General features: G+C 42.0%; 1 protein-coding gene across 1 annotated transcript; it reads right to left on the reverse strand.

Annotated features, from left to right (window-relative positions):
* Positions 1-8,229: 8,229 nt before the first annotated feature.
* LOC132103397 (uncharacterized) lies at positions 8,230-11,430 on the reverse strand. Its single transcript, XM_059508478.1, has 7 exons — positions 11,321-11,430; positions 10,745-10,950; positions 9,472-9,588; positions 9,254-9,310; positions 8,949-9,176; positions 8,610-8,729; positions 8,230-8,497 (listed from the first exon to the last, which is right to left on the reverse strand). Exons 2-7 carry the CDS (start codon positions 10,919-10,921, stop codon positions 8,435-8,437), a joined length of 762 nt encoding a protein of 253 aa, XP_059364461.1. The 5' UTR covers positions 10,922-10,950; positions 11,321-11,430; the 3' UTR covers positions 8,230-8,434.
* Between the last annotated feature and the right edge of the window lie 1,744 nt (positions 11,431-13,174).

Raw genomic sequence — 13,174 nt, forward strand, 5'->3', positions numbered from 1 at the left:
TTTTAGAGCGAGACCTCTGGCTCACGCTCACGGAGATGAAAGACGCCGACAAATCCGCCTTTCTTGACTCTCCTATCTCTCCTTCCGGCCTCTTTGGCCAGTCGGTTAAGGGTTTCGCTGAACGCTTCACTGAGGCTCAGAAGACGTCACAAGCAATGAGACACTTCCTGCCGAAACGCTCTAGCTCTGCTGCGGGACGCCGTAGAAATGCGCCGCCCCCTCAGACCTCGAAGCCATCGCAGCCAGACTTACAGTCTCGCCCAGCGACCAAAACCCAGCACCGCTCTCGCTCTACGAGCCGCAAACCGCCAGAGAGACGGGGACCTCGGCCCAGGATTGTGCTGAACCCCGAGCCTCCGAAGCCCTCCTGACCTTCGTGCTGAAAAGACCGTGGTTAAGTCCCGCTGCGGCCGGACCACCACACAAGAAACCTCACATACTTCCTCCAATCCCCTCACTAAAGGCGGTTGGAGATGTCTATACTGCAGTAAACGAGCCTGTTACAATGCACGCACGCCTGCACACAAACGCCGCTTTCACGGCGACCTCAATAAAGCACAAAAAGAGCTTTTACTATGTAGGCAGTGTGCCCACTACACAGTACGCACCCCTACATGTATACACACTCCCCCAAGTGTCACAAAAACACACTCGGGTCCCCTTTCATGCCCACCTTCCCGCTCGCGCCGGAGGTGCTCTAAATGTAGCGCGCGTGCCCACTTCTCAGTGCGCAACCCTACAAATAAGCGCTGTCACCACAGTGTCCCAAGCACAGCATACTCGAGCTACTGGTCCCCTCATAACAGGCGGCCAGTGCCCGAAGCACATTCAACCCATAGCCGCACGAGCCGCTGCATGGCAGGCCATCCCCGGCATATCAAATTGGGTTTTGAATATAATAAAACGAGGTTACTCGCTCCAGTTCGCTCGCAGACCGCTGCGCTTTCGCGCCGTGGTCGAAACGAAAGTGAAAAGCGAAATGACACACGTCCTTCGCGCCGAACTGATAAACCTTCTTGCAAAAGGGGCGATAGAAACTGTCCCCCCTGCGCAGCGCGAGTCAGGCTTTTACAGCCGCTACTTCCTCGTACCAAAAAAGGATGGCGGTCTCAGATCCATCCTAGATCTCAGACGTTTGAACAAAGCGCTTATGACGCGATCGTTCAAAATGTTAACTACCAAACAAATACTCGCGCAAATTCGCCCGAGGGATTGGTTTTTCTCAGTGGATCTGAAAGACGCTTACTTTCACATTCAAATAGCACCTCATCACAGGCCATTCTTGAGATTCGCCTTCGAGGGGCAGACTTATCAGTACATGGTTCTTCCATTAGGCCTCTCCGTAGCGCCCCGTACGTTTACACGGTGCATGGATGCCGCTCTCGCACCCCTGAGAATGCGGGGAGTGCGAGTATTGAACTACCTCAACGACTGGCTAGTTTTAGCCCATTCCGAGGAACTACTGACGACACACAGATACTGGATCATCAGCCATTTAGAATGCCTGGGTCTCACGATCAACACTGTCAAGAGCGCTCTGTCTCCCAGCCAGAGGATTTCCTTTTTGGGGATAGACATAGACTCTGTGACATGTACAGCGCGTCTGACGGTATCAGTTAGGCATAAGCACGGGCGCTGTCTCGAAATGGAAAGTAGTCTCGACAGATGCATCCAACCTCGGTTGGGGCGCCCTGTACGGATCGACATGTAAGTCTTGATAAAAGTGCTCGGTGAGGACCAGCCTGCCGCAGCACAGATATCATCCATAGAAGATCCACTGAGAAAGGCTTGAGAAGAAGCCACTGCTCTCGTGGAATGACCTTTTACTCCTAAGGGCGAAGCGAGCCCGCGCGCCTCATAGGCTAAATATATTGCCTCCACCAGCCAATGGGACATGCGTCGTTTGTAACCGCATGGCCTTTATTACTTTGTCCAAACAGACAACATCTGGTCATACTCAACCATGGGGCAGTACGATCCAAATAAGTCTTAAGCTCTCACAGGGCAAGACTTAGATCTCCAGACTTCGCCACAGCAGGGGAAAAAGCCTCCATGACCACCTGCTGAAAGCGAAAGAGATAGATGCGACCTAGGGACATAATTAGGCCTTGGTCGCAACAACACTTCCACAGAGTCTGTGCTATAAAGTCAGGATTTATCCGGAACAAATTCCAAGGGCTCAAACAGATGCCCTGATAAACCATGCAACACAATGGAAAATCATGAAGGAACTCGCACGGGCCGGAAAAGGCCTCAGCCGTCGCGCACCCTGTATGAACGAGAAACAGTGGATGACGGCCCACTGAGGCACCATTTATATATTCGTGGTAAGCTGAATGGCTGACACGTAAACCTTAGGGTAGCTGATGTCACTCCATCCGAAAAACGTTCCTGAAGGAACTCCAGTACTGACGCCACTGGGCAGTAAACTGGATCCATATTATGAGTTTCACACCAGGCCGTAAACAGTCTCCACTTGAAAGCATATAAGCGTTTTGTAGAAGCTGCTCTAGAATTCAGTATAGTCTCGGTAGTTTCAGCAGAAAGACCGGGACATATGAACTCACTCCGCTCAGAGGCCACGCCCACAGATTCCATAGAACTGGCCTCGGGTGCCAAATCAGTCCCTGTGCTTGTGATAATAAATCCTGTCTGAGGGGAATCTCCCATGGAGAGCCTGCTAACAGATTGATCAGATCCACAAACCACGGCTGTGTGTGTGCCACCGCGGAGCCACCAGCAGCAGCTGTTCCACCCTGTCCACCCGTATTCTGCATAATACCGCCGAAATCAGACAGATTGGGGGAAAACGCATACAAACTGGTCCTGGGCCAGTTGTGGGCTACTGCATCCAAGTCCAGGGGTGCTGGAGGGCATAGGGAGAACCAAAGCGGGTAATGCGTAGTCGTGTTTGACGCAAACAAAACCACTTCGCTTCCCCGAAAATCTTCCATAGGAGACTACCCTTTGGGGGTGCAATCCCCACTCTGCTTGCTCCAGAGTCTGCCTGGATAGCAAATTCGCTCCAAAGTCCAACGTCCGGGGACATGAACAGCTCGGATCGATAGAATTTAGTTCTGAAAACAAAGAACATGTTTCGCCAGCCTGCACAGGGGGCGAGAGCATAATCCTCTCTGATGATTCAGATATGACACAACCGCTGTGTTGTCTGATCTGAGCAGCACATGACGGCCGATCAGCAGATTCAAGAAATACTGGAGAGCCAGAAAAACAGCCAGTAATTCCAACCTGTTTATGTGCCAACTCCCTTGACAAACAGCTCCCCAGTCGGTCAAAGACGCATCCGTCGTGACAGTCTCTCGGGAAGCGCAAATCCCCAGCCGGACTCCGGTCAGGAGAATTTGGTTGACATACATAGTTTTAGCGACATCACACATCGCCGTGTCACCGGAATCGTCCGATGCGGAGACAACGGGGTGAAACATTCCATGCGTAAGCCCAGGCAGTTAAATGATTCAGCACAAGATCCCCATGAGAGTGTGCTTAAGTCTGCGATTGCGCTAAACACCAGCCAATCGCCTAAAATAGTTCAAACACGAACGCCCTGGGGCCGCAACGGGGCCAACGATCCATCCATGCACTTTGAGAAGTACTGATACACTTTGCTCTCTAAAGCGAATCTGAGGAACTTCCTGAGTCTTCTGATGATCATCAAAATCTTGAATTTCCTCAGCCTGAGTGCAAGATTCAGATGGTGTAAAACCAGAATGGGTCGTAATCCGCCGTGTTTATTTATTTATTTTTAAATGACGGCTGTAAAAACCCCCGCCTCCATCTGAGAGGGGTGTACTTCCTCTATAGCCCCTTTGCTCAGCAGAGTTGACATCTCCTGTCATAGCACCGCTATTTCCATCGGCTTCGCCGCCGTGGAAAGAATTCTGCGGAAAGGAGGCGGGCCTTATTGAAACTGAATGGTGTATCCGTGACAAATCGTGCGTAACACCCATAGAGAAATGTCGGGCAAGCGTTCACACACGGCCCGAGACTATACTAGCGGTCTCAAAATTTCTGCTTCCTGCAACGCTGTATACATGTTAAAATGTCCGGGCACGAAAAGCTTGTGGCGTTCGTGCACAGGGGAAGTGTATGTATAAGAGCCGTTGCGTCTCGTTGTGTATAATCCTGAAACGTGTCCACGGTAAGAATTAGGCCAACAGATTGAACATCGGGCTCTGCCGCTAGCGAAAAACGGCGGCTGAGCGAGCCGTCATAAATGGGTCGTCTGTGCAGGACCCTTGAATCGCCCCTCGAATTCTGAAAGCTGGATGGCGCAGAGTGTCTGAGGGAACGCTTGGCATTACAGCTCAATCCAATGCTGCTCGAAGCACCGTTTGCTGCGAGGCAGACAATGTAGAGTGTGTGGGGACTGCAGTGAGAGGGTTAGATGTGCATAGCAATCCAACAGCACTCTCTGGTGGAGGGCACAGTCCCTGGCAAACATTAAGGAAAACGCATGCGTCAAACTCGCTGCGTTTCATTGTGTATAATCCTGAAGCGTATCCACAGCAGGATTTAATCCAAAAGGATAAACATCGGGCCACGCTGCTAGCGAGAACACGGCAGCTGTGTGAGCCGTCATACACTTGCCATCCTTGCCAACCTCCGCGCCGTCCCTCAAACTCTGAAGGCTGGATTGTGCAGAGTGTCTGAAGGGGCGCGCGAATGAGAGCTCAGTTCAATGACGCTCGAGGTGCCCTTGCTGCGAGACAGTCAATGTTAGAGAACATAAAGGAAAACGCATGCATCAAACTCGCTGCGTTTCGTTGTGTATAATCCTGAAGCGTATCCACGGCAGGATTTAATCCAACAAGATAAATATCGAACCACGCCGCTAGCGAGAACGCGGCGGCCGTGTGAACCGTCATCCGCTGGCCATCTTTGCCAGCCTCCGCGCCGTCCCTCAAACTCTGAAGGCTGGATTGTGCAGAGTGTCTGAAGGGGCGCGCGAATGAGAGCTCAGTTCAATGACGCTCGAGGTGCACTTGCTGCGAGACAGTCAATGTTAGAGAACATGAAGGAAACGCATGCATCAAACTCGCTGCGTTTCGTTGTGTATAATCCTGAAGCGTATCCACGGCAGGATTTAATCCAACAAGATAAATATCGAACCACGCCGCTAGCGAGAACGCGGCGGCCGTGTGAACCGTCATCCGCTGGCCATCTTTGCCAGCCTCCGCGCCATCCCTCAAACTCTGAAGGCTGGATTGTGCAGAGTGTCTGAGGGGGCGCTCAAATGATAACTCAGTTAAATGACGCTCGAGGTGCCCTTGCTGCGAGACAGTCAAATGTTAGAGTGTGGAAACTGCAGTGAGAGGCTTAGATGTGCATTAGCAGTCCAACAGCGCTCTCTGGAGGCGGACACAGTCCTTGGCAAACATGAAGGAAAAACGCATGCGTCACATTCGCTGCGTTTCGTTGTGTATAATCCTGAAGCATATCCACGGCAGGATTTAATCCAACAAGATAAACATCGGGCCGCGCCGCTAGCGAGAACGCGGCGGCTGTGTGAACCGTCATATGCTGGCAATATTTGCCAGCCTCCGCGCCGTCCCTCAAACTCTGAAGGCTGGATTGTGCAGAGTGTCTGAGGGGGCACGCGAATGATAGCTCCATTCAATGACGCTCGAGGTGCCTTTGCTGCGAGACAGTCAATGTTAGAGTATGGGGACTGCAGTGAGAGGGTAGATGTGCATTAGCAGTCTAACAGCACTCTCAGTGAAGGGCATAGTCCCTGGTATATTAACATGAAGAAAAGCGTGTGCGTCAAACTCGCTGCGTTTCATTGTATATAATCCTGAAGCGTATCCATGGCAGGATTCAATCCAACAAGATAACATCGGGCCAAACCGCTAGCGAAAACGCGGCGGCTGTGTGAGCCGTAATCCACAATTTGAAGAGCAAAAACTGTTGATTAACGCGCTCGAGTGGGGGAGAGCGAGCACATGGAACTCCAGTGCATCACTGTATTCATAGTCAAGCCGCACATATCGCCCCTAACCAACACCTCGTGCGGGGCCTCGGCGACCGCAGAAGCGAAACGGTGGGGGTTAGACGCGAGGCGACTTAAGAAATACACTCCAGAGCGCGGATACTTCCTATTGGCGTAGTGCACAGGGGAAGTGTATGCATATTTTACTGTAGCCATAGGCTATCAAGGAGAGAACCTGTAGAGAGGCTGCAACGAACCTCTCATAAGTGCCTCCTCGTGATAACCCATCATACGGCTCCTACCTTTTGTTGACTCATCGCGTCCGCGGAGAGGAGTATACTGCTCGTAGATGATCGCTGAGAACGCGAGATAATAGGGCACAGACGATTCGCTTCGTACTGAAGGAATGAAATCTGAGTGAAATGGCGCGCGGCACCAGGTATATATATGCGTACGCATGCATGGGCGGTGCCACGCGCTATTTGGCCAATTGGATTGGCGGGATGGTATAGGGCTTCAGACATTCGTCACACCGAAGGTGTTCCCATAGCGGTGACGTCACCGCAGCATTGAAGTGACCTATGAAAGGGAACTATGCTTTTGCTCGAAAAAGCATTGAAATCGGTTTTCCTTCCCGCTTTTAATAATTTCAGTCATACGCTGCCAGCTAGAAGAATGTTCCTATATTTAAGCACATTTTAATTATGAAAATATGCATGCAAGTTCCAGGCTCGATGGCTGTAGTAAGTCATATGAGGCAGCAGACGGCATTGTTTATGCTCCGAGGCTTTGGAGCTTCAGTCAGCCAATGCAAAACCAGTCCTGGCTTTACTGTAAGTTATTTAAAAAGGGAAATCCCCACACATGCTATTGTAACTTTGGGTTTTCAGCTGCTACTGAATCATAGCCTATACTGAAAAATAGAATAAAATATCTGCTTCACGTTTTAGGGCAGAAGAAGATATTTTGAAGTCCTTATCTGTATCAACATGTCAGAGGTTGTTGACTGTTGTAGCTAGGGCAAAAAAAAAAAACGTTTATGTCTTTTAAAATATCTTCTTTAAGTATTTTAATTGTTGCACGTGAAACAATAGGTAGCCTAAGTTGTAAGAAGAAAATACATAAAAAGTGTTTATGCCAAAGTGCTCCGCTCATTTATTTAATTATCCTAGCTATATAAAAATGGCCAAAAAAAGACCGCAACAAAATTGAAAGGTAATAAAAGATAAAATCCACTAATAGATATATATCGTAAAAAACAAATTTTACTACATCTTACTCAAAATCTTTTTGAGTTAAAAAACAAAAACTACTTTGCTAAAAAGAAGTTGTTGAGATTCAAGACACAATGTTTACCTTTTAGAATGGTTTTACTTTTTTAATAGCATGTGAATTTTACAGATCTTGAAACAGTAAATTCAGACTCACCTTAAGTAACTGTTTGGGAGTTACAGTGCAGACTTAAGGTTGACTCTGATCTGATCCTGATCTGTTGAAGGTGGAGCTGTTTTTGTCCCTTTCAGTGAATCTCATGTTTCTTTTTTGTTCCTCTTCAGATTTAAAGAACCTGAGTCTATGGTCAGGATGTAACTGAAGACATCATAAACTCTGTTGATATTAGCAAATATTAAGCCACAATACAGCATAAAAAGATCTCACACCTACAGCTACTTGTGAATTCTTGTCTTCAGTTTTTAAGTTGAATTGAAGTTGAATTGAAAAAAGTTAATTTTATTTTAGTCTTATTAACCTTTTTATGTTTACATTTTTTTTTCTAATAATATTTTTTTTCTGTAAACCACTTTGTATAACATTTTTATAAATAGACTTGCCATGTTTTACCTACAGATTCATCAAGCGTAATCTGGCACAGTCTAGTTGTGAATTGTGAGGATTGTAGTCTAATGTAATTTACTAAGCCATATGTAGTATTTAATTAACTATTTTTCCTTCTGCTTTTTGATGAATTTTTGTAAGAAATTTCAACTGCTATAAAAAAAGTAAACATTCCTGTTTAGGAACATTTTAGTTGATAGAAATATGGCTAATTTCATGCTCAACAGCAAGGCTGGACAGAGAATATCATAAACCATAAATGAAATCATGATCCAGCTTCATTGCTTTGATATAAATGAAGGTGACACTTGACCTGAAAAGTTAGCAAACAACTGCTTTATATAAAAATGTTTGCTAAATAAATGTTTATTGATTTGTAATTTTTTTTTCATTGTACAGAGGAAAATTCTGATTAAATAAAAAAAATTAAAACATGAAAAGGGTTGATATCAAGTGCTCCAGTCATTTATTTTAAAAAGCAGCCCCAAAGATCACAACAAAATTGAAAAAGGTAATACTCTTTACATTTAAAAGTGTTGTGGGTGCATGAGATTTGCTTGAAATCTTTTCACTACAATACTGACAGACAAAATGTCATTGCATTACAAGAACAAAGAACAACTTTGATTCTTTTGCATGTTCATCTTGTCATGCAGCACCCGCAGTGTCATCTTCCACGAGCGGCTTGTGAAGTTCTGGATCCTCCACCGACTGCAAAACCACAAACAAACAAACATTAACACACACACAGCAGCTCTCTGAAACTCTCATGATCAGAGTGGATTTGACTGACTGACTGTTATTAATGCTGATGATTCAGTACCTTTGCATCTTCATCATTCTTGCACAAAGCTTTTCCAGTCAAAACACAGAAACTGATGGTCACACAGAGCTGAAGGACCGACAGCACTATCATCATGATATCTAGTCCTCTGAAGATCATCTACGGGTGAGTAAAGATCAGAGTCTCAGTTTATCATAAGGAAAATCAAATCTTAGACTTTTATCAATAAAACATAACAGCTCCCCTTCATGTTTTGGTGGTGGTGTGGGGGGGGGGGGGGGTGGAATAAAAGCACATTTGGACAAATTTTTTATTTTTTGGTAAAGTATTTTTAGAAAATGTGCAGTAACATCTACAGAAAAGAAATATAATTATTACCTCAATGAGGTTCCTGTATTGCAGACAGATGTCATTTCTTCTACTAATTTCTGGGGAAGGTGTTCTATAACCATGACCGTAACCATAACCATAATCATAACTTGAATAATAAGAATTGTAGGTTTCACAGTATTCCGTATGATGATTTGCAAGGTCCACTGAATACAGCACAACAGCAGTGATAGCCAGTGCAGCACTGACTATTTGCAAAACCATCCCGATTATCACCTGTAAAATACAAACAATATATAAAACTTGCAAAACTGGAACTGTCATAAAGACAAATGCCTTTGATAGACACCTACCAGACAAAAATTGGGAAACCTAGCTGCAAGAATACACACGATTCCAGCAACAAGGAACTATAATAAGCAAAAGCAAACAAACAATAAAACCATCTGTGCATTTTTTTTTTTTTTTTTGCTTCAGATTTGTAAAAAATCTAAAGAATGATACTTTGTGAGATGAAACCTCGTAACACTGATTGATTTAGAAACATGAAAATGATCAAAATGAGTCTTACCACACTACCGAGCCAGTAGGGTCCCTGGGCCATTCTATACATGTTATAGTACAACCCGACGCATGTAAACACAATCCCCACCACAATATTGAGGACTCCAATTAACATCTGCACAATCTATGGAACAACAGAACAATATTGTTAAGAATATACTAAAGTTGGCACAATGACACATTAAGTCAACCAATCAAATTTTAGCTTTCAGTGTGGTGAGGCAAAAAATGTTTAATGTTATAAATAAGTTTTTAAACAATGTTTTCAAAATGTTTCATATTGTTTGAATAAATTACATATGGTTGCATAGCTTAAATACATTTTTTACTAAAATGTAAGAAATTTTCTAAAGCACAACATATTTTCCTATGTTTTCGAGACCCTAAGGAATATTTTTTTTTTTTTTTTTTTTGGTAGATGGGGAGGAAAAATTATATTTCAGTAATTTTGAATTATCTCACAAAAGTACTGTGCCCAAGAGACTATGTGCTCACTCACAAAAGCACTGCCATTGAGCTTTTTCCATCACAAAAAAGCCCATTTTTGGAATGAAAAAAAAAAAATTATATATATATATATATATATATATATATATATAAGGTACTTGTTATTTCTTATCTCACAATTCGACTTTTTCCTTGCATTTCTAAGCTTATATCTCAAACCTTTGAGAGAGAGAGAGAACAAAAAAACAGTACTGCGAGATATAAATTCTTTTCTGGCTTTCTTACAAGTCCAAGTTTATATCTCACAGTTCTGGCTTTTTTCTTATATTTCTGAGTTAACGTCTCACAATTATGTTTCCCCTACCATAAAATAAAAATAAAACATGTAATGGCAAATATATATCTCAAAATTCTGTCTTTTCTTTTCAGCATTGTGAGACAGATGTCATTTCTGGTTATATGTTGCATTAAGTAGTTTACATAAAATAAAAAGTTGATTGTGACTTTTTAATCTGACATAACTTAACCTGAAATATGAGAGTTGAGAGAGAAAATAAATCTGATTTGTGATAGCATTTTCCCGTTTTCCCAGCACCGTGTCCCTTTAGGCGGGGCTCTGTGGTTTCATAACATTTCGGTGTTTTAAAAAAAAATATTATACATTGTGTACTGGCATAATATAACTGTAACCAAATTGTAACACTGTAACCAAATGTCTGCATCTTACATGGAATGTTTTTTAAAGTTCTATTCCAAAATCTACCCATCCTAAAATCACAAGACCTGAACATATCAAAAAGGCTATTTTCAATTAATATAAGTGTCAGACTCACTCCAAAACTTGTGTGGACAACCTTCAGTTGCCCTTTTTTGATGTCTTGGGATACAGAACAGACTGGACTGTAGCACAGAAAACCCACAATCTGACACAGTAGGGGCCATCTGCTCTTTGGGTTTGAGGTGACGGTGATGACCGTCAAACCCTCACCTTGAGACACTGTCAGAGTCATGTTGCAGCGCTGAACAATGACCAGTACTTCTGTATGAAACAAGAAGAAGAGCAAATGACTCACATTTCAGGAGAATCAATATATTCATTATATAGAGTGAGAAAGAGAGAGACAGACAACATTAGCACTTTTAATGAACTCGCATAATAATATAGTAATAATAAATGTTTTATAGTATGTAAATGTAATATTTTCTACACAGTATAAATATGCATGATTTTCTAAACAGCATTGCTAACTGATTGAAGTCTTGTCGCCTATTTTGGAGGAAACCTGCGTTATTATAATTTCTATATGGAAGTTGTGGTGCGGGATGTCTAACCACATCCTTAACATTCTTTTCTTTTTCTTTTTGTTTAAACTTTATTATATTATTGTTAATAATCATAAGAATGTTACCTTAAACTCAACTCGTGTGGCACGTCTGTGAGTCTCAGTACAGATGAGTGCAGATAGCCTGAGTCTCTGGGGTTTTTGAAGGCGGAGTTTTGATTTTTTCCAGGCAGTGACTTCCTCATTAACTGTAAACAAGTGTAACAGGAAAGTTGTCCACAACCACAACTTAGTTCACCATTAAGAAACTGAAGATGTAAGTTGTTAACAATAACAACCAATGTTACTTTCCTTCACTCCACAGTTTTGAAAAGGAAAGATTTCAAAAGGTTTCGGGGTGAACTCTTAAATGTAGATTGTGTAAATGAATGATTAGACATGTAAACAGCTCCATCTAGATTGGTATTACGTTATTGAGCGAGACTGGGTTCATATATGTTTTTAAGTGGACAAAATAGCTTGAATATACACTTCTACGCAGCAATTTTTCCATAAATGTGTTAAGAAGCATTTTGGAGTCAAATGTATCCTGTTTTTATTTCTAAGTCATGATTCAAGATGTCATGAGTACTTCCCTTATATTTTTAAGTATACTTTATGTAGCAAGTATACAAATATCAGTGTTCTAGTAGTATACTTGTAAGTGTACGGTTTCAATACTCCTTGGGACTTAATTGGCCCACTTTCTAGTATATAAAAGTATAACAATAGTAAACATTGAGTACACAACTAGATTACCTCTATATTTGAAGTTTGTACTGCAATTATACTAAAGGTGAACTTATATATATACTGATAGTTGACTAATTTAATACTTTGTACACTTTGAAGTATAGTCTTTAGTAAACTACTAGTTTAGTAGCTTTATACTGCAAGTATACACATAAGTTTCTTTCTTTAAGTGAACTTTACATCATACTTTAAGAACTGAATTTGAATTTGTATATATTATGAATATCTGAACATACAAAACATCCAAAGAAAGAACAGGGTATCTGCTTGTAAACAAAAACATTTTATTCTAGCTTCATGCATTCCTTTTTAAAACACTTTAATGTGTTTCATAAAAAATAAAGAAATAAAATTTTGAACAAAAAGCTGTAAAAAGACTATGAATTGGATTCAGAATGATAATCAAAATGTAGATGGGAGTCGATCAACACCCCAAACTTGACTGTAATTATAACCTCTTCATCGGTCAACATTTTATTCCATAATGTTACAGTTTTGATGCTGTTTCATGTCAGATGATCGAGTTAGGTTGCATGTGTTAATATCTTGTGTTTTTTTTTTTTTCTTCACTTGTGTTTTTTGGAAATTTTGTGCAGAAGATGTGTACTAGCGCCCTCTACCATGTAATAATGAAAACATGGATTCTAGGAACACAAGTATAGCTCAAATATATTTAGAAGTATAAGTCAAGTATACTTAAATTTTTAAGTATAAGTATATTACGTATATTTCTGAGGAGTACATAAAGCCCATTTCGGAGAAGTGCATAAAAAGTAAACTAAAAGCATACTTTCCTATTTTTCATTTAAAAGAAGTATACAATAGCACACTTGAATAAACTTCTTTTTCGTTTAGTTTGTAGTCACTATTTACACAATGAGCTGTAAATAACTAAACATATAAATGCTGTCTAACATAATTTGTACTTAGTGTAAACATTTATTCCTATTTGTACTTCCTCTGCCTTTTTGTTATGTCTGTTCCTCAAACCCTTGTAAGGATAAAATTGTTCTCATGTAGGTCACAAACTACAATAAAGGTTTTCTTTTTTCTCAATGTGAATTATTATTATTATTTTTATTTTTTTATTTTTTTTGGTAATTGGAAGGAAACCAATCAGGGTAAATGGGGGACTCAATTTAACCACAACACAAAAGGCGTAACGGAATTTGTATTGACTTTCCAAAA

This window comes from Carassius carassius, chromosome 24 (assembly GCF_963082965.1).
Source record: "Carassius carassius chromosome 24, fCarCar2.1, whole genome shotgun sequence".
Classification (NCBI taxonomy): domain Eukaryota; kingdom Metazoa; phylum Chordata; class Actinopteri; order Cypriniformes; family Cyprinidae; genus Carassius; species Carassius carassius.

Coding starts and splice junctions, on each gene's coding strand:
- LOC132103397 (XM_059508478.1), bottom strand. CDS start 10,921: ATGACTCTGACAGTGTCTCAAGGTGAGGGTTTGACGGTCATCACCGTC. Junction 9,589..10,744: donor TTGTCCACACAAGTTTTGGA/GTGAGTCTGACA, acceptor GTTGTTCCATAG/ATTGTGCAGATGTTAATTGG. Junction 9,311..9,471: donor CCTACTGGCTCGGTAGTGTG/GTAAGACTCATT, acceptor TGCTTATTATAG/TTCCTTGTTGCTGGAATCGT.